The following is a 19,602-nucleotide window of genomic DNA, read 5'->3' on the forward strand; positions in this document are numbered from 1 at the left end:
TCGCTTGCTCTCCAACAGACTCTCTGTGTTGAACACATCGTATTTTATTCTTGAGGTCATGATCAGGTTTTGTCAAACTCCTTTGGAGTGACTCCTGACGACACATTCAGATCTCAGAGCGGAAAGTGAACTTGCAGCCCGCCATCTTGTCAGCGTAGTGGGCATCAAAGCGCTCGTTCTGGGCCACAGTGAAAGTATTTTTCCAGTCTCCTGTGGTCCCTGGATGGGGACAGAAGGAGGAAGGAGTTTCAGCCAAAGAGGAGGCCCCCAGGATAGACTTGCTATTAACCATCTGTTCTCCCCAAATACCCACCCTGGATGGGGCATACCTTTTCTCATGAAGGCGGAAATGTTGTGGTCCATGATTTCAGAAGGTAATGTGGTATAGTTAGCCATAGGGTTTTTCTTCATCTCCTTGAAAGATGTGTGCTGGGCGATTAAGTCTATGGTCTTCTCAGGTAAAGAGCGGCCCACAAACTCCAGGATCTTCCGAATCTCTCTTTTGGGGTTCTGTAGTAGCAGAAGGATCCTTCAGTGGAGGTTTGGATTGTACCTTGGGCAAACGCCAGAAGTCTACCCGCTCTAAGGGTACCGGGAGCTGCCCACTTGCACTGAGGAACTCAAGCCCAGCTCCAAGACTCTGGGCATCTTTCTGAGACAGTACTGTAATCCCTTTCTAGCCTGACATTGTGCCCTGAGTACCATATGTCCCATCTGGGAGAAGATAGAGACAGTCTTTCATCTCTGGGGCCCCAGCTGGTACCCCATCACGGAGAGAGAAGCAGGAGCATGGGTGATAAGGGTCATCAGTGTCCTCTGCTGAGCTGATGGGCAGCATGAGAGGGAAGAGGGAAATCCTGGGGTACAAGGGCTAAGGCCCTCTGGGCTTCCTGTTCCCCAGCTGCCACAGGGAAGGAAGCATCAGCAGGTGGTCTTACCTCCTTCATGTCTTCATAGAAGAGGTACAGAACAGGGTGGGTGTGTTGCAGCTCCCACCACTCCTGCACATGCTGGTACCATGACCCATAGGACACTGGGGAGCAACACAGGCATAAACACAGCTGGGCTCAGTGTTAGCTGCTGCCCCTCAGCTCCAGCCCCCTCCTTCCTGCACAGTCAGACCCACCTTTCCCATCCATGAATTTCTCCAGGAAGCTGTCCCAGGTGCCAGGGTCAGGGTGCACCTTGGCCATGTGGTAAAAGTGATAATAGGAGACGGCCACATCCTTTGCATTGCGAGCAATGTAGATAACCTGCAGGGGCAGACCCCCATACCCCAAATCCTCACCATACTGCACCCCCCACTAGTCCTAGCTCTGCATTCTGTCTTCCTGTTTCCCTTGTCAGCATCCAGTTTAGAAGTTTTCTCTAGGTGTGGTAGCAGGCTGAGACTGACTGGTTGAGATTCTGTGATATGAGACAACCAGGCTGGCCTTAAACCCCACTTTGATACCAAAGTCCTGGCATATTTCATTCTAATCTGTTCCGTCAATAACACCTCATTCAGACTGGAACAAGGCAGACCTGGGTCCTACTCCCCCCCCCCTCCCCCGCCCCGCTCCCCAGTGTCCTGTGAACACCTGGACATCTCAGGTGAATGTCTCAATTTCCTGGTCTTTAACAGACAGGCATATGTCCTCACAATGACACAGGACTAGAGGAATCCTTCCCCAAACAGGACCAAAGCTGGCGTGTCCAGCGTTCCTGCCCGCTCACCTTGACTTTCTGATCCAGCAGGCTCTGGGGGATCAAGGACAGAGGTAGATGTGTCTTGATCAGGCGTGGCGCTGGTGTGTTTTCCAGAGACTGTAGACCTAAGGGTGGGCAGGGAAGGTCAAGTGAGCTGAGGCCAGGTTCCACTTCCTGCCATGGCACTCACTCCCAGCTCCCCTCCACACACCTGAGGGAATGCCTGGACATTGGAACTCAAGGAAAGGCACCCTCATGTAGATGGGGGCCCGGCGACACTTCTCCAAATCACCACCCTGGTAGATCATGTCCAGTATCTCACTCACCCAAGTGGTGCCTGGAAAGAGGAACATCAGGGGGAAAGGTGTTGAGTGAGTAGCTGATCCTGCAAAGTGATCAGCAAAGTAAGGACTACAGCCTGGGAGAAGAGAGCGAGCTTGCCCACTTACCAGACTTGGGGTAGGTGCTAATGAGCAGATCATCAGGCCAGGCCTGGAAATCCTTCATCAACTTAGTTGCCTCTGCAAAGTACTTGATGAGTGGGATTCCCTTCACATGCACCAGCGGTGGGCGGGTGAAGTCCGGGAGTAGCTCCATGCTGCTGCATCAGGGAACAAAGCCCAGTCCACTATGTTAAAATGGTCACAGTACTATTTCCTGAACCCTTCCTTTGGGGTTTGGACTCAGAGGTATCTAAGGGTTGAGCAATTTGGCCAAGCTTCCCAAGCCAACAGGAGGTGGAGCTTGATCGAAAAGACTGGTATAACTGCTCAGAACTGCACTTCTGCCATAACCTGGGCTTGCCTGCACAGCTTTCTCTGATCCCAATCAGCACCACAGCAGGGGCCAAGTGAAGTACTTGGCGGAGGGGAGTGTAAATTGGCAACTCTCCAGAAGATTCCAGCAGATACTTTTTTTTTTGGCCAGTCCTGGAGCTTGCATCAGGGCCTGGGTGTGCTCCTGAGTTTTTTCCACTCAAAGCTAATGCTCTAGCCCTTTGAGCCACAGCACTACTTCTGGTTATTAGGTAGTTAATTGGAAATAAGAGTCTCATGGACTTTACTGCCCTTTATTGGCTGGCTTCCAACTGTGATCCTCAGCTCTTAGCCTCCTGAATAGCTAAGCTATGGACCAGCTTTTTACTTCTTAGTAGTTCCTACTTTTGCTTCAAGCCTATACCCAAGAGTTTCTTCCATCTGTTTCCTGTCTTTTTTTTTCTTTCTTTTTTTTTTTTTTTGTCATGGGGTCTGAACTCTGGGCCTGGGCACTGTCCCTCAGCTCTTCAGCTCAAGGCTAAGCACCCAGGACCTCATGCATGCAAGGCAAGCACTCTACAACTGAGCCACCTTCCCAGCCCCTGTTCCCTGCCTTGAACTGCTTGGGCTACCTGTTAATTTATGGAAACATTTCTGGCCAACTAATCCTGAAATTCCACTTGAAAACACAAGCTCCAGCTTGTTTCTAAACAAACACAGCTGGTGAATCCACTGACTTTATCTTGGGATAAAGTGAGCAAAATTGAAGAGCAGAGGGGAACTCGAGAGAATAGAATTGTCTTCTGCTCTGGAAAAATCTGCAGGGAAAGAGCAAGGGAGGATAGAGGCCTCAGCAAGGGAGCAAAAAGGAATCTGTTGGGGCAGACTAGGTGGTAGGGCTGGGGGAGGGAGTGTGTGTGAAGAGCTCACTCACCAGATTTGGAAGGATCCTGCCTTGTGATCTCCTTCGGTCCAGTTGGGGAGCAGTGGCTTTGCAGGGTTGCACTGTCAGGAGTGCAGAGCTGCTCTGAGTTCACACTTTCTGAGTCCCAAGTTGTAGGGAGGTGGAGCCTGGACTGGAACTGACTGTACTCTTGGAAGGAAGGGGTGGAGTTGGGATGTCCAAAAGAGCCACCCCATCAGGAAGCAAACTAACAACAATCTGATACCACAAGATTGGGTACAGCCCATTGGGAAATTAAGAAAAACTATGTAGAAGGCCAAAGGGTGGCTTGTTTATATTTTAAGCTGTGATTTAGCTCCTGCCTTAATCACCTAAACTCTACCCCTGCAAGGACTGTCAATCAACAGATGAATGTTTATCTAGGTCCAATGGGGCAGTAGGAAGAGAGAAGGTATTAAGGACATTCACTTTCCTGCTGGCTTCAGGCAGGTCTTGATATCAAAAGTATCAAAGTTCAGCCAGGCACCAGTGGCTCATGCCTGTAATCCTAGCTACTCAGGAGGCTGAGATCTCAGGATCTCAGTTTAAAGCTAGTCCGGGCAGGAAAGTCCATGAGACTCTTATGTCCAATAAAGCACTAGAAAATTGGAAGTGGTGCTGTAGCTCAAGCGGTAGAGCACTCCCCTTGAGCTGAAGAGCTGAGGGACAGCGCCCAAGGCCAGAGTTCAAGCCCCATGACTGACCAAAAAAAAAAAAAAGTATCCAAGTTCCATACTGGAAGATATAAGCACTTATTTCTAGGACTGCCTTCTCTGAAGTCAAGGAAGTCCAGAGTGATGGGAATACCCAGGGGAGATGCAGGTCATGTGGTCAGCCCCTCTTCTCACCTATATTCCCTTACCCAGGTCTCTACAATAGCATCAGGAGGAGCCAGGCTCTGGCAGCTCACATCTGTAATCCTAGCCACTCAAGGAATCAAAGTCTGAGGATAGCAGTTCTAGGCCAGCATACAACTCAAAGCCAGTCCAGGCAGGAAAATCCATGAGATTCCTTTTTTTTTTTTTTTTTTTTTTGGTCAGTTGTGGAACTTGGGTGCTATCCCTGAGTTCTTTTGCTCAAGGCTAGTGCTCTACCACTTTGAGCCACAGCACCACTTCCAGTCTTCTGACAGTTGATTGGCAATAAGAGTTTCATGGACTTTCCTGCCTGGGCTGGCCTTAAACCATGATTCTCCAATCTCAGCCTCCTGAGTAGCTAGGATTACAGTGTGAGCCACTGGAGCCAGGCACCATGAGATTCTTATCTCCAATAAACTACTAAATACTAAAAAAGCTGGAAGTGGAGTTGTAGTTCAAGTGGTAGAGCACTAGCCTTGAACAAAAGATGCTTACAGACAATGCCTAGGCCAAGTTCAAGCCCCAGGACTGGCAAAAAAAAAATAGCATCAAGAGATACTGTTACCATTCAGTTGACAGGGATCCTTTTGCTCTACCTGGATGGGAATTTGGAGTAGGCAAGAATTCTTCCAGCACTGGAAATACTGGGCCCTTGAGCACCCAAGGTCTAGGTTCAGGATTGACAGATCTAGCTTACAGATCCAAGTTCAAATCTAGGGCCCTGACCACTCCAGGCTTCAGTAACCAGAGAATTAGGGATAAAGCATTGTTCAAGTAGTAGAGCACTTGCTTGGCAAGGGGAAAGTCTTAGGTTCAAACTACAATTTATAGCTCGAGGAACACAGATTGGAAGCTTTGTTGTTGTGTTGATTTGTTAATTATAGGGCTTGAACTCAGGGCCTGGTCACCTGAGCTCTTTTTGCTGAAGGCTAGTGCTCTACCACTTTGAACCATATCCTCACTACAGGTTTATAAGTGGTTAATTGTAGATAGCCTCACGGGAACTTTTCTGCCTAGGCAGGCTTTGAACCATGATCCTCAGATCTCGGTCTCCTGAGTATCTAGGATTTCAGGTGTGAACTACTGGTACCCAGTTTCCCTGGAACTTGTGTGTGTGTGTGTGTGTGTGTGTGTGTGTGAGAGAGAGAGAGAGAGAGAGAGAGAGAGAGAGAGAGAGAGAGAGAGAGAGAGAGAGAGAGAACGTATGTGTGCCAGTGCTGGAGTTTGAACTCAAGGCCTGGGTATTGTCCCTTCAGTTTTTTGCACAAGGCTGTGAAATATTGATATTGGATCTAATTACTGGTGCCATCTTGGCAGATGATGAAGAATTTCTGAAAACTCTTAGAGGTGAATTCCCACCCCCATTCTCAGGTGACAGGCATGCCTGAATTCCTAGAAATAGATGAACAGGGACTTGGACAATAGGTTCCCAGATCTGCCCAGCCATGGGGTCCCTCTTCAACTCTCCATTAGAATTGATCTGATTTGTTGAGATTGTTTTTCTACCCTCAGTTCCTAACAGTATTGAGTGCCTTCAAGGCAGCAAATTTTTTTTGGGGGGGGGGGATATGTGTCTGCTCACAGACACTGGCTTTCTAATAGACTCCTGATCCAATCTCTCAAAATGTGGCTTCTCTCTTTTTTGGGATAGAATTCATTTATAACAGCTGGTGCTCTACTACTTGAACCACACCTCTACTTCTGGCACTTGGTGGCTAACTGGAGATGAGAGTCTCATGGATTCTCCTGCTGGAGGTGGCTTCAAACCACAATATTCAGATCTCAGCCTTCTGAGTAGCTAAGATTACAGATATGAGCCACTGGTCCCCTGCCCTCTCTGGAACTCTTCAACTGCCTCTCAGTGCTACTGCTACTAGCATTGCTGGTCCTGTCAACACTACTACTGCCAATGCCAGGAGGAGATGTGGATGCTTCTGTTGCTACTGACTATACTTCCACCTTCCTCTGCTTCCTTCCAGTTACCAGCTCCATGTGATTTTTTTTTTTTTTTTTTTTTTGGTCATGGGTCTTGAACTCTGGGCCTGGGCACTGTCCCCCAGCTCTTCAGCTTAAGGTGACACTCTACCACTGAGCCACAGACACAACGTTGATCTGGATGAAATTGTGAATCAGGTCATACCATTCCTCTGCTGAATAATTCTTGTCATCCTTAGAATGCAGTCTCAGCTGGACATTTTGGCTCACAAAATCTCTCTAGTCATTTGTTCATTGTGCTAGTCTGTCTGCTTAAACTCTATTCTAGTCACATAGAATCTTTAACCACATGGGCTGGAAAGGTGGCTCAGTGGTAGAGCGCTTGCCTTGCATGCATGAGGCCCTGGGTTTGATTCCTCAGCACCACATAAGCAGAAAAAAAAAGCCGGAAGTGTTGCTGTGGCTCAAGTGGTAGAGTGCTAGCCTTGAGCTGAAGAGCTGAGGGACAGTGCCCAGGCCCAGAGTTCAGGCCCCACAACTGGACCCCCCCAAAAAAAGAATGTTTAACCACTTATGGTTTCTGGTGATTAATTGGAGATAAGAGTCTCACAGACTTTCCTGCCCAGGCTGGCTTTGAACCATGATCCTCAGATCTCAGCCTCCTGAGTAGCTAAGATTACAGGCATGAGCCACTGGTGCCCAGCTCCATGTGATTTAAATGATGAAGATCAGAGGTAGGCAAGAAATGACACTCCAGGAAGCCACTTATGGGGCTCAATCCTGCAACACCAGGTGGCAGCGCAAAGGGTACTTGCAAATGGTTCACAAAGATGAAAAGTTTGCTTATATAGCAAGAAAAGGAGTGTGGCAAATGTGTGGACACCAGTCATATCAATGACTCATGCAAAAGAAGGATCCTGAAAAGGCCCTCAAAAAAAAGTGCTCCTCCCTCTGGCTTGAGTGAAAATAGTTTCAGATTCACTAAGCATTCATTGAGGCTGTGTGTGTGTGTGTGTGTGTGTGTGTGTGTGTGTGTGTGTGTAAAACTGGAACTGATGGCCTGGGAGCTGTTTTTCACTTAAGGCTGGTGCTCTTGAGTGACAGCTCTACTTCTTGCTTGTTAATTATTTATTGGAGATAAGAATCTCACACTTTCCCTGCTCTGGCTGACTTCCAACTGCAATTCTCAGATCTCTGTCTCCTGAATACTTAGGATGACAGATGTGAGCCACCAGAGCCTGGCTAACAGGGGTGTGTGTGTGTGTGTGTGTGTGTGTGTGTGTGTGTGTGGTGTGTGTGTGTGTGTGTGTGTGTGTGTGTGTGTGTGTGTGTGTGTGTGTGTTGTAAGGCAAGGGGCTTGAACTCAGAGCCTGGGTGATGTGTCTAAGCTTTTTTGCTCAAAGCTAGCACCCCATCACTTTGAGCCACAGCTTCACTTTTGGGTATCTGGTGGTTAATTGGAGATAAGAGTATCACAGAATTTCCTGCCTGAGCTGGCTTTGAACCTCGATCCTCAGATCTCAGCCCTCTGAGTAGCTGGGATTACAGGATTGAGCCCCCCAGTGCATGGCTTGGCTCACAGGCTTTCAATCACAAAAGTCCACCCTAAACTGTATTTATTGATTGTGTGAATCGATACGAGGGCTTGAATTCAGGGCCTCCTGCTCTTGCTACTGAATCCTTATTTATGGAGCTCTATGGTTCCGGCCAGACTTTTTAATCTAGTACTTCCGCAGTTGGGGCTGCAGTTGCCCATATCTCAAGAAGTTCTTGGAAATCAAACGCAGCTTAGGGCACCCTCTTCTGGCAGAAAGAACAGGTGCACACCAAGCCGCCGAACTCCGGACGGAGCTGAAAGCTGCCAGCGCGAACCAATCAGCGTCGGCCGCCGCAGGGCCCGTCCTCAGGCTGATTCTGATTGGCTAGCAGTGAAAGGCGCGGCCACCCTCGGCTGTCAGAAAACCTGGTTTGCGTGAGGGCGGAAGTGCCGCCTTTCAGCTTCTCCAGTAAGGGCGGAAGTGAGCGCCGAAGCGGAAGCGGCTCCAGCTGACCGGGAGCGTGGTGTGGCCCGTCCGAGGTGGGGCCGTGTCCCCGCCGGGCTGCCGCCCTCGCTGGGTTGCGGCCATGGAACTCACGGCCGACTACCTCCGGGAGAAGCTGCTGCGGGGCCTGGAGGCGGAGCACGTGGTGAGTGAGCCGCCGGGCCCGCCCCGACGCGACGCGGGCCAAAGGGCTCCGGGGGCGGGCCCGCGCCGACCGCGTCCATTCTCCCGCCCCGTAGGAAGTGGAGGACACGACGCGCAGCCGTTGCGCCACCAGCTTCCGAGTCCTCGTCGTGTCGGCTAAGTTCGAAGGGAAGCCACTGCTTCAGCGACACCGGTGAGCCACTGCGACCCTCACCCCGCGCGGCCCCCGGGCCGGCCCCAAGCCCGGCCGCCAGCCCGTCCCCCTCCGCCCGGGGCCCTCGGCCCCGCAGTGAGGCCCACGGCCCCGGCGGCCGCCCCTGCGGGCCTCGCTGCTTGGATTGCGACTGTGTGGACATCGGAGATTCCCACGGCTCGCGGGGAATTCCCACGAGCTCGGGGAAAGCGGTGGCTCCGCGGTCGCGCTGGCTTCGGGGACCATCGATGTCCCGCCCTGTCTCCCCCAGGCTGGTGAATGAGTGCCTAGCGAAGGAGCTGCAGTGCATCCATGCCCTTGAGCAGAAAACCCTGACCCCAGAGCAGTGGAGACGGGAGTGTCGGAAGTGAGGGATGGAGCCTGCTCAGCTATTAAATGACATAAACATAAATCGGGGTTGCTTCTTGTATCACTGTTGGGGGCGGGGGGTGGGACGCTCTACTCTATCCCTGTTTTACCATGGACAAATTCCTCTGCGTATCTGCACCTCTAGGTCCTAAGTCCTACCTGGGACTTAACTTTGCAAGCCTCTAGACCTCCAGCGGTGTGTACTGTCCACCCTAATCCCCACACAGCAGGGGCTTCCTGCTCCCACCCAAGTGGGTGGACAGGGGACATCCCGACTCGTGAAGTTCTTTACCAAAATATCTCTTTCTAATATGGCATTGTATAGAAAAGGGCTGAGTATGAAGCTTTTGATGGAGTTAACACAGTATGAACCAAGACCTGGGTGCCACCCACCTCAACAGCCCTGTGATATTCCTGTCTTGAACAAATTGAATCGTGAGTACTACCCCACACTCAAGCACCTTTTGCTAGGACCTAACAGTGCTATTTCTGCCTGTGCTATTTTGAGAGGCTAGGGCAAGTGGAGGCCACAGAAAGCAGAAAAGACAGTTACAGTGTGCAGTATCAAGGCCTAGTCCAGGATTCAGTCTGCCCTTCAGCAAGCAAGTCTTCTACGTCTCGGCTTTCTCATCTGAAAAGCAGGATCAAGTTTATTGGATTGCTTCTAAGCTTTTCCTTATATAAGTTCCTCTTGATCATTTTATCCTTCACCTAGAGTTGGAAAGATGTCTGCTATGGCCTTTGGCAAGTAGAGAACTGGCGCCTAAGCCCTGTGAATGTACCAGGTCTACCTCCTACTTTCCTGTCAGCTTTGGCCCACCTGTGCTAACTCTTGCAGCCAAAGATTGTTCTGCCTCTTGCTCCTGGGTAAGGTCTATGGTAGCCGGCTTGTTCATTCCCTTAACAACAGCTTCCCACTGGCACTTGCCCCCTGCCTTTCTTCACTGTGGGGGCAGCCTCTCCCTTTGCATTTCTCCTTGCTTCCTGATCATGAGAGAGAGTTCTGAGCAGCAGAGTGTGGACTCCATGGCCCCAGAGTAGCAGTGTGGGCAGAAAAGGCAGGGAGCTCTCATTCTGGGAGTTCTGTCTAGAGCTCGGGGCTGAGAAGAAATGTCTTCTCCCTGGAGACTGAGTGGGTAGAGGGCCCCATCTGTCTCAGTAGCTTTTCTTCTTTTTTGTGGGGTATAGAACTGGGGTTTGAACTCAGAGCTTTATGTTGGCTAGACAGGGGCTTCACCAATTGAAAACCATACTTCCAGCTATTTTTTTCTTTCTTTTTTTTTTTAAAATGGGGCTTGAAGTCTGGGTCTGGTTGCTGTCTCTCAGCTCTTCAGTTTAAGGCTAGTGCTCTACCACTTGAGCCACAGCACCACTTTTGTTTTTCTGGTGGTTTGTTGGAGATAAGAGTCTCTCAGACTCTCACAGACTTTCCTGCCCGTGCTGACTTTGAACCACAATCCTCAGATCTCTGCCTCCTGAGTAGCTAGAATTACAGGCATGAGCCACCAGCATATGGCTTCTAGCTATTCTTATAGCTCACGTTTCTCTTATTATCATATTTAATTCTTGAGGCCATAGGTGTAGGTAGCCATCCCAGAGGACCACGCAGAAACAGCCACATACAGAAGGAGGTTTATCAGAGGGGCCATCTTCCCCATCCAGGTGGATCCTTGTAACTCCAGGGCTAGAAGTGGGAGGTACTCTGCATGTGCAGCTAGGTCTGGGTGGAGAGTGGGAGTGCCCACCTATCCCAAAGGAGCTGGTGGGAGCCCCCCAGAGAGTGCTTTATGAAGGAGTGGGAGGGGCTGAGGGGCTGATAGAGAGGGAATGCTAACAATAGGTTTGTTCAAACTGCTCTGAAGTAACTCCTGGTAATATAGTTAAATCTGATAACGAAAGGTGAGGTCACAGCCTGCCATCTTGTCAGCATAGTGGGCATCAAAGCGCTTGTTCTGGGCCTCAGTGAAGGTGTTTTTCCAGTCTCCTGTGATGCCTAGACAGGGACAGAAGGAAGATAGAATTTCAGCCACAGAGGAGGCCCCAAGTGGACCAGAGTGGACTTGCTAACTATTACCATCTGCTTTCCCCAAATACCCACCCTGGCTGGGGCCTACCTTTCCTCATGAATGGGGAAACACTGTGGTCCATGTGGTGACTGGGTATAGTGGTGTAATTAGTCATAGGGTTCTTCTTCATCTCCTTGAAGGTTGTGTGCTGGACAATGAGATCTATGGTTTCCTCAGGCACAGAGCGCCCCAGAAAGTCCAGGATCTTTCGAATCTCCCTTTTGGGGTTCTGCAACAACATAGAGACCCTTCAGTGGAGGTTTGGATTGTACATTGGGCAAATGCCCTCAGCTGCCCTCTTTAAGGCCACAGGGAATTGCCTACTTGCTGTGAGAACTCTCAGGCTTAGCTCTTAGACTCTGGGCCTCTTTCCCTGGCAAACTAATCATTTCCTATTCTGCCATCAAGGACTGAGCCCAGTGCATCCTTTCTGGGAGAGTACAGCAATAGGCATTCATTGCTGGGACCCATGCTGACACCTCATGGGAGAGAGGGAGAAGCAGAAGCACCATTGCTAATGGTTCACATCACATGTGGGTAACGCATGTGCTTGGAGATTAGGACCAGCATTGCAGTGTCCTCTGCTGAGCTGGTACTGATGGCACAGCTGGTGGATAGAGCTAGGGCTGAATCACTTTTGGACATTCACAAAGCCCTGGGTTTGAGCCTCTGAACTGGAAAAACAAACAAAACTGAAGGCATGGCTTAAATGAAAGAACACCTGCTTAGCAATTGAGAGGCCTGAGTTCAAATGCTACTTCCAGGGGTGTGGGGGAGAAGATGTACAGGAGACGGAAATGGAAATCCTAGACCAGGGACCTGGGCTGAGGTCCTAGGAGGACATAGTCCCTGTGGGTTTCTGTTCCCCAGCTGCCACAGGGAAGGAAGCATCAGCAGGTGGTCTCACCTCCTTCATGTCTTCATAGAAGAGGTACAGAACAGGGTGGGTGTGGCGCAGCTCCCACCACTCCCGCACATGCTGGTACCATGACCCATAGGACACTGGGGAGCAACACAGGCATAAACACAGCTGGGCTTAGTTTTAGCTGCTGCCCCTCAGCTCCAGCCCCCTCCTTCCTGCACAGTCAGACCCACCTTTCCCATCCATGAATTTCTCCAGGAAGCTGTCCCAGGTGCCAGGGTCAGGGTGCACCTTGGCCATGAGGTGGAAGTTATAATAGGAGACGGCCACATCCTTTGCATTGCGGGCAATGTAGATGACCTGCAGGGGCAGACCCCCATATCCAAAACCCTAACCACACTGTACTCCACACTAGTCCTATCTCCCCATCCTGCCTTCTGGGTATAGTAGCTAAGGAGGAAGCGGGCTGGTATGGGGCCATTGAGTTGGCATTTAAACCCTGCTTTAATGCTGTTTATGGTTTGGATATGGGTGTCACCCCACACAGCACATTTGTTGAAGGTCTGTCTGGTCTTGTTTATAGCACTGGAGAATGTTTGAATTCTGAGGGCTCTGGCTTAATTGGTTGTTTATAGCCATTGGATTCCTATTTTCTAGCATTATTAGTAGGTGGCAGTAACTAGGATTTGAGGTTTTATTAGAGGATGGTGTCACTTTGGGCATCACTGTGAAGGGTTTATCTGGTTCCTCTTGTACCGTAATGTGGATTTCACCATAGCTTTCTATGTTTCACCACAGGCCAAAAACAAAAAAAGCCCCTGATCATGGACTAGAAGCCTACACCAAAATAAACCTTTCCTTGAGTTGCTTATCTCAGGTGTTTTTTCAGTGATAACTAATACAAATGCAAAGTCATGGCTGGTGGCTAGAATCATATTCCATACTAATCTTACCACCTTCGAGCTCCACACCCAGACTGGAACAAGGTAGACTTGGGTCCTACCAGGCTCTCTCTCAGGGCACCCTGAAGTATCTCACTTTCCTGATCCTCTAAACGGGCACATAGCCTCCCCATTTGCAATGTCACAGGGCTGGAGGGGTCCATCCCAGACCAAGACCAAAGCTGGTGTGGCCAGGGCCCTGCCCTGCCTCTCACCTTGACCTTCTGGTCCAGCAGGCTCTGGGGGAGCAGGGCCAGGGGCAAGTGTGTCTTGAGCAGCCGGGGGGGTTTGGCGCTTTCCAGAGCCTCTCGACCTAAGGGTAGGCAGGGAAGGTCAAGTGAGTTGAGGCCCTGGCCTACCTCCTACCTTGTTATTTCCCCTTTCACTCTTCCACATACCTGAGGGAACACCTGGGCTTGTGAACTCAAGGAAAGGCACCCTCATGTAGATGGGGGCCCGGCGACACTTCTCCAAATCACCACCCTGGTAGATTATGTCCAGTATCTCACTTACCCAAGTGGTGCCTGGAGAATAAGGGAAATTGGGATGAATTGGGCTAAGGGCCTGGCCCCACTTACCAGTTGTGGACTGCAGCCCAAGAAAGAAGGGTAGGCCTGCCTCCTTACCCGACTTGGGGTATGTGCTGACAAGCAGGTCGTCATCCCGGGCCTGGAAGTCCTGTAGCAGCCTTGTCCCTTCTGCAAAGTACTTGATCATTGGTATGCCCTTCATATCTACCAGTGACGGGCGGGAGGTGTCCTGGACCAATTCCATGTGTCTTCAGGAGACTCAGCCTTGCCCACTTAACACAACCACAACAGCCCTATTTATTATTATTATTATCATCATCATCATCATCATCTTGGATGTGGATCAGGGATTTAATTCAAGGCCTCATGCTTGCTAAACTGGTATTCTACCATTTAAACCACTCATCCAGCCCTGCCTTTTATTGGTTATTTTGGAGATAGAGTCTAGTGGCCTTTTCTGCCCATGTTAGTTAGCCTTGATCTGCAGTCCTCCAGATCTCAGCCTCCTGAGTAGCTAGAATTACACATATGAGCCACTGGCACACCTGTCTCATTTGAATTCTTGCTTTGGGGTTGGGATCCTGAGGCTTCCGGAGATTGATTCGTCCAAGCTTATACCAAGCCAGCTAGAAGAGCTGGGAGATCTCTGGGGCAAGAGCAGGAGGATAGAGGCTCCAACTACAGATCAAACAGAAGTCCAGTCAAACAAGAGCAAACCATAATTAGAAGATGGGGAGACTAGGAGCTGGGCATTGCTTGGTGGTCAATCCCTCCCCTCCCCACTCCGGCACTCACCTTATCTGAGGGATCTACCCTATGGCCTCCCTGGTAAGTGAGCAGTGGTGGAGCCGGGTGCCCTGTGCACTGAGTACAGAGCTCTCTCAGTTTTATAGGTCCTGAGTAATAGGGAGGTGGAGCCAGTGTTGGAACCGGCTACCACAGAGATAGAAAAGATGGGGTTTAGGAATGGAGTAAGTTGTTTTCTGACCACAGTAGGCACTCCCTGCAGTCTCCTCCGGAAGGAAAGGGTAGGGGAATGTTATGCATTGTAGCACAGGAACTAGAAATATCCTCAGACCTGTCTGAATATCCAGTAAGTAGGTTTAGACTGTAGAAAACAAAAGGGGTGAGAGTAGGTGAAAGGACCAGGGCAGATTGTTTTGTTCTTCCAGATGTAATCTAGGTCCTGTTTGCCACATCTAAACTCCACCCTGCAGGGGCTGTCAGTACAACTGACACAGTCAGGGGGAGGAGTAGGAAGAAATGGGCGGGACAAACAAGGCTTTCCGGGAACTAGCTGCTCTGAGAAGAATCTGAATCTAGTGGAGTTGGCAGCTCCTCACAGGACAGAACAAGGGCACTAGAGTCCAAAAGACCTGAGGGGAGTCCCTGTGCATGGCTCCTTGATGCCTCATCAAGCCCCCTAAAGGGGCTTTTCTTTCCCTAGGTTCACACGGGCTCTGCAGGCATATACAGAGAGACCAGGGCAGGGAAACCACAGGGTCCCATAGAAGGAGGCCTCCCTTTGCCCTCCTGCTTTACCTTTTTCTTACATTTGGGGTTAAGATCTAAAGTCAAGCTCAGCACTGGACATGCAGGCTCTCTGCATGATGAGTGCGAGTCTACAAGCCTCTAAAAAGTTGTACAGTATAACCAGACCAGGTGCAGTGGCCCAGCCCATGCCTGTAGTCCCAGCTATTTGGTAGACAGAGATCAGGAAGATCATAGTTCAGGCCAGCCTGGGGTAAAGGTGAACAATAAACCAGTTGTACTGAGGACCTGAGATTTACAGCTGCCATAGGTAGGAGGATTGTAGTGTGAGGCTAACCTCAGGCAAAAACAATACAAGACCCTACCAGAAAAATAAAGGGGAAAAAAAGGCACTGGGGACATTGCTCTAGTGGTAGATCCCCTACTTAGCCAGAGGGATATTCCTGAGGTTATACCCCAGAACCACACACACACACATATACAGAGAGAGAAAGAGGGAGGGAGGGAGGGAGAGAGAGAGAGAGAGAGAGAGAGAGAGAGAGAGAGAGAGAGAGAGAGAGAGAGAGAGAGAGATTGTGTAACCAAAGGAAAACTAAAAAAGGAGGAGGTGGTTCATAGGGTCAGACCAGCAGCTCCTCCTCCCACCTCTGTTTCCTTCATCTAGATCTCCACAAAAAAAACACTGGAAAGGTACCCCAAAGTCAGACTTTTTATTTTATTCAAGTAAAAACAGCCCAGACCATGGACAAGGGGAACAAAAAGGTAGCTGGGTTGGAGACACCGAGCATCAGGTTTCCAACATGTCTGTCCAGTGTTCCTGTGGGGACAAAAAGGTTAATCAAATGAAGCCTTGGGGAGTAGGTGTTAGGAGATGGGGAAGCTGGGCCTTGAGCCCCCAGCCTCTTACCTGTTCTAATTCTGAGTCCTCCTCTTCCTCCTCAGTGCTCATTCCACACAGTGAGATCAGGTCTCCCCAGAGCAGTGAGTTCTTACAACTACCAAAGGGGTGCAGTTGGTAGTTAGGCATTTCCTGCCCCCTCCAGCCTATGTTCTATGAGCTTCAATGAGGACCCAGCTGGCCCACAGTGAGCCACTGAGCACCTCTCCCCAGGGCTGCTCCAGGTTGGAAAAGGGACTGGACTCACCAAGGACACTGGCCTTCTAGGGGCAAAAGCTGCTCTGGTTCTTCCCTAAGGAACTCCTCTGCCAAGCAGATTACATGGGCCCTGAGGGAGCAGTCAGGGTGGGGGCAGCACAGGGGCCCCTCTTCATCCTGTCAGAAGTGGCAGACAGAGAAAGCAGCTTTACTGAGAGCTCAGCAGAAGCCAGGCCCCACCATGTATTTATGGACTACTTGCTTAGTGCAGAAGTGAACAAGAATTGCCCTCCTGGAGATGCGCGTGAAGAGTGGAAACTGATAACATATAATGTGAAACTATATGTTAAGAGGCAGAAGGAACGGGTAGCACAAGGCAGTGCTGCGATTTCAGATGAAGGCCAGGGAAGGCATAGTCAAAGGCCCTGAGCAGTAACTGAGGAGGCCAGGAAGGGCCCAAAGTTATATTCTCACCGTTTCAGAGATGAAGCCAGGTGGGCAAAGTCAGTACCAAGACTCAGGCCTAACTCCATCCTTGCTTGGGGTGGGGCTTACCGACCTGGAACGCGCATGCGCAGAGGGTGCAGCCGGTCTCAGAGCCTTGGTCAGGCCTGTCAGCTACAGGCACAGCCCTGGGCTTGGGGGTCGAGGCCTTAGGCGGCGGTGGCCCAAAGGCCAGTGGCACGTGCGGCGGCGGCGGAGGACAAAGATCTCGGCGGAAGTCCTGGCGTAGCCAGCGCAGTGTGAGCGGGAGACGCACCCAGGGCGGCGCACGCAGCATGTGCGCCAGCACGCGCAGGTGGAAATCGAAGGCTACTTCACTGCGCATGCGCGGACCCACGTGTACAAGGCGGCGCGAGGCTTGCGGGTGCTGCCAGGCCCACTCGAACTGTGGTAGGGTGCACAAGGGGGTCAGGGAGACAAAGGGCAAGAGGTCCCGGGCCAAGCCTCAAGCCCCAGTTCTGCCCACCTTTTTTAGCACCCAGTCACCTCTCTTACCCGAAGAGCTGCTACAGCAGACGGGAAGCCATGCACAATGAGCACCATCTCCCTGGAAAGGAGAAGAAGGAAGCAGCCTGTTCCACCCTGTACCACCCGCACCCTGAAAGAAGCCAAATCCTATAAGCCGTGCCTTGACTTCAGACCTCCAAGGTGAGTTAAGCCCAAGTCTTACAGACCTTAAAGGACCATGAAGCCCCCCCCCCCCTTTTGTGCAGCTAAGACCTCTCCCAACTACAGTCCTCAGGCCTCACTTCCAATCTCAGGTACTTAACTGTCACAAGCTCTAATCCATCCCCAGCATTGCTTACCAAGCTCCTTTTGCATGTTATACAATTAGCATATATTAGCTGTACAAAGTGATAGGCTTCATTAAGACATTTGTGACGCTTGTATAAAATAATTTTAGCATATGCATACTCCACACCCCTCCATTTCTACTGCCTCAAGCTTGGGGCTAGAACTCAGGGCCTAGGCACTGTCCCTGAGCTTTTGTGTTCAAAGCTAGCACTGTCTACCATTTGAGCCACAGCTCCACTTCTAGCTCCTTTTTGGTGATTAATTGAAGAGTCTCACGGATTTTCCTGCCCAGGCTGGCTTCAGACCATGATTTTCAGTCTTCAGCTTCTAGAGTAGCTAGGATTACAGTCCTGGCCACCAGTGTCTGGCTTTCTGTCCCTCCCTCCCTGCCCCCCATTCCTTGTGAAAGGAGTCTCACTATGTAGGTCAGGCTTGAATTCCAGTGATCCTCTTGTGTTGTGCCCCAAGGCCTGGCTCTTATCTTCCATCCACCCCCCATTCTAGATTATATGAAAGAAAAAAAACGCATTATTTGGCTCCTCCCTTTCTTAACAATCTCTAGTTCTGTCTTTTCCTGAAAAGGACATAATTTCATCCTTCTTTCTGGCCGAATTAAACTCCAACACACATTTTTTTTTCTTTTTCCATTCATCTGTTGATGCACTTCCATTGATCTGTTGATGGTACTTGGCTGTTGTGAATAGTGCTAGAATAACCAACCCCAGCCCAGAATGAAACCGATGACTTTGCACACTTCAGACAAGGGCTCTACCATTTGAGCTACAACCAAGTCCTACAACCAAGTCGCCTCCCAGACATCGCCCTATCCCGAATTCAAGTTGCTGGGCTCAACTTCAGTTCCTCCAGCCCCGCCCTACGCTCCCTCTCAGAGGTCTCTGCCCTTTCAGGCCCGCCTCCCTAAAGCCTTAACTCCATTAGAGACCTGCACCAGCTTACCACGGCCCTCTTCCGCTAGTCCGCCAGGCTCCGCCCTTTTTGCGACCGCCGTTGTGCTGCTGGACTCGACGAGCAGGATTAACTGTGAACCCGACATAGACTCGGCCGCGATGCCGAGGATTCAGGCAGTAGAGCAGGTAGACCCCGAAGAAGCGCCCTGGCTTCACTGCACCCCCTCCGGGACCCATTGGGGTTTATGAGTCGGAGCGAAGCTGGGGGTTGATTTCTGTAACTGAACCCTGAGGACTTGGGCGACGAAACCTAGCAATGCAGCTTAGGGCACCCTCTTCTGGCTGGAAGAGCCGGTGCACAGCAGGCTGCCCAGCTCCGGACGGAGCTGAAAGCTGCCAGCGCGGACCAATCAGCGTCGGCCGCCGCAGGGCCCGTCCTCAGGCTGATTCTGATTGGCTAGCAGTGAAAGGCGCGGCAACCCTCGGCTGTCAGAAAACCTGGTTTGCGTGAGGGCGGAAGTGCCGCCTTACAGCTTCTCCAGTAAGGGCGGAAGTGGGTGCCGAAGCGGAAGCGGCTCCAGCTGACCGGGAGCGTGGTGTGGCCCGTCCGAGGTGGGGCCGTGTCCCCGCCGGGCTGCCGCCCCCGCTGGGTTGCGGCCATGGAACTCACGGCCGACTACCTCCGGGAGAAGCTGCTGCGGGGCCTGGAGGCGGAGCACGTGGTGAGTGAGCCGCCGGGCCCGCCCCGACGCGACGCGGGCCAAAGGGCTCCGGGGGCGGGCCCGCGCCGACCGCGTCCATTCTCCCGCCCCGTAGGAAGTGGAGGACACGACGCGCAGCCGTTGCGCCACCAGCTTCCGAGTCCTCGTCGTGTCGGCTAAGTTCGAAGGGAAGCCACTGCTTCAGCGACACCGGTGAGCCACTGCGACCCTCACCCCGCGCGGCCCCCGGGCCGGCCCCCAGCCCGGCCGCCAGCCCGTCCCCCTCCGCCCCGCAGTGAGGCCCAACGCGGGGAATTCCCACGAGCTCGGGGAAAGCGGTGGCTCCGCGGTCGCGCTGGCTTGGGGAACCATCGATGTCCCGCCCTGTCTCCCCCAGGCTGGTGAATGAGTGCCTAGCGAAGGAGCTGCAGTGCATCCATGCCCTTGAGCAGAAAACCCTGACCCCAGAGCAGTGGAGACGGGAGTGTCGGAAGTGAGGGATGGAGCCTGCTCAGCTATTAAATGACATAAACATAAATCGGGATTGCTTCTTCTATCGGTGTTGGGGAGCGGGGGGAGAGACGCTGAGTTTAGTCTTGTTCCTGCCTTTCCTCTATCTTTCTTAGCGTCCTTCCCATGTCTGCCTTGCAAGCCTTCTCCAGTGGTGTACTGTCCACCCCACCTCCAGAGAGCAGGAGCTTCCTTCAAGATGTATTGAGGGGCTGGGAAGGTGGCCTTGCATGCATGAGGCCCTGGGTTCGATTCCACGGTGCCAGAAGTG

General features: G+C 51.5%; 5 protein-coding genes across 9 annotated transcripts; 2 read left to right on the top strand and 3 right to left on the bottom strand.

The window, feature by feature from the left end:
- Window positions 1-28: 28 nt before the first annotated feature.
- On the bottom strand, window positions 29-3,514 carry LOC138841712 (sulfotransferase 1A1-like). Of its 2 annotated transcripts, none has more exons than XM_070042525.1 (8): window positions 3,379-3,514; window positions 2,139-2,287; window positions 1,901-2,026; window positions 1,717-1,814; window positions 1,127-1,253; window positions 939-1,033; window positions 330-510; window positions 29-219 (listed from the first exon to the last, which is right to left on the bottom strand). In XM_070042525.1, the coding sequence occupies exons 2-8, from the start codon at window positions 2,284-2,286 to the stop codon at window positions 107-109; spliced, it is 888 nt and encodes a 295-aa protein (XP_069898626.1). In that variant the 5' UTR covers window position 2,287; window positions 3,379-3,514; the 3' UTR covers window positions 29-106. The 2 variants fall into 2 exon arrangements, with proteins under 2 accessions (XP_069898626.1, XP_069898625.1); XM_070042524.1 differs by having other exon boundaries at window positions 2,139-2,290.
- A 4,691-nt stretch (window positions 3,515-8,205) lies between these two features.
- Window positions 8,206-8,970, top strand: LOC138841688 (bolA-like protein 2). Its single transcript, XM_070042463.1, has 3 exons — window positions 8,206-8,366; window positions 8,461-8,558; window positions 8,830-8,970. Exons 1-3 carry the CDS (start codon window positions 8,304-8,306, stop codon window positions 8,927-8,929), a joined length of 261 nt encoding a protein of 86 aa, XP_069898564.1. The 5' UTR covers window positions 8,206-8,303; the 3' UTR covers window positions 8,930-8,970.
- Window positions 8,971-10,547: 1,577 nt separating this feature from the next.
- Window positions 10,548-14,298, bottom strand: LOC138841714 (sulfotransferase 1A1-like). 3 transcript variants are annotated; one of them, XM_070042531.1, is made up of 9 exons: window positions 14,122-14,298; window positions 13,872-14,004; window positions 13,423-13,598; window positions 13,195-13,320; window positions 13,012-13,109; window positions 12,089-12,215; window positions 11,901-11,995; window positions 11,042-11,222; window positions 10,548-10,920 (listed from the first exon to the last, which is right to left on the bottom strand). In XM_070042531.1, exons 3-9 carry the CDS (start codon window positions 13,568-13,570, stop codon window positions 10,808-10,810), a joined length of 888 nt encoding a protein of 295 aa, XP_069898632.1. In that variant the 5' UTR covers window positions 13,571-13,598; window positions 13,872-14,004; window positions 14,122-14,298; the 3' UTR covers window positions 10,548-10,807. The 3 variants fall into 3 exon arrangements, with proteins under 3 accessions (XP_069898632.1, XP_069898633.1, XP_069898631.1); XM_070042532.1 differs by lacking the exon at window positions 13,872-14,004 and having other exon boundaries at window positions 13,423-13,619; XM_070042530.1 differs by lacking the exon at window positions 13,872-14,004 and having other exon boundaries at window positions 14,122-14,297.
- A 1,210-nt stretch (window positions 14,299-15,508) lies between these two features.
- LOC138841716 (structure-specific endonuclease subunit SLX1-like) lies at window positions 15,509-18,501 on the bottom strand. Of its 2 annotated transcripts, XM_070042534.1 has the most exons (6): window positions 18,170-18,501; window positions 16,913-16,964; window positions 16,473-16,802; window positions 15,963-16,090; window positions 15,725-15,812; window positions 15,509-15,634 (listed from the first exon to the last, which is right to left on the bottom strand). In XM_070042534.1, exons 1-6 carry the CDS (start codon window positions 18,355-18,357, stop codon window positions 15,605-15,607), a joined length of 816 nt encoding a protein of 271 aa, XP_069898635.1. In that variant the 5' UTR covers window positions 18,358-18,501; the 3' UTR covers window positions 15,509-15,604. The 2 variants fall into 2 exon arrangements, with proteins under 2 accessions (XP_069898635.1, XP_069898637.1); XM_070042536.1 differs by lacking the exon at window positions 16,473-16,802 and having other exon boundaries at window positions 18,170-18,496.
- A 120-nt stretch (window positions 18,502-18,621) lies between these two features.
- Window positions 18,622-19,359, top strand: LOC138841717 (bolA-like protein 2). The gene is made up of 3 exons (XM_070042537.1): window positions 18,622-18,842; window positions 18,937-19,034; window positions 19,219-19,359. The coding sequence occupies exons 1-3, from the start codon at window positions 18,780-18,782 to the stop codon at window positions 19,316-19,318; spliced, it is 261 nt and encodes an 86-aa protein (XP_069898638.1). The 5' UTR covers window positions 18,622-18,779; the 3' UTR covers window positions 19,319-19,359.
- Window positions 19,360-19,602: the final 243 nt, after the last annotated feature.

The sequence above is a fragment of the Dipodomys merriami genome, unplaced genomic scaffold (genome assembly GCF_024711535.1).
Source record: "Dipodomys merriami isolate MVZ:Mamm:240054 unplaced genomic scaffold, mDipMer1.0.p SCAF_328, whole genome shotgun sequence".
Lineage (NCBI taxonomy): Eukaryota > Metazoa > Chordata > Mammalia > Rodentia > Heteromyidae > Dipodomys > Dipodomys merriami.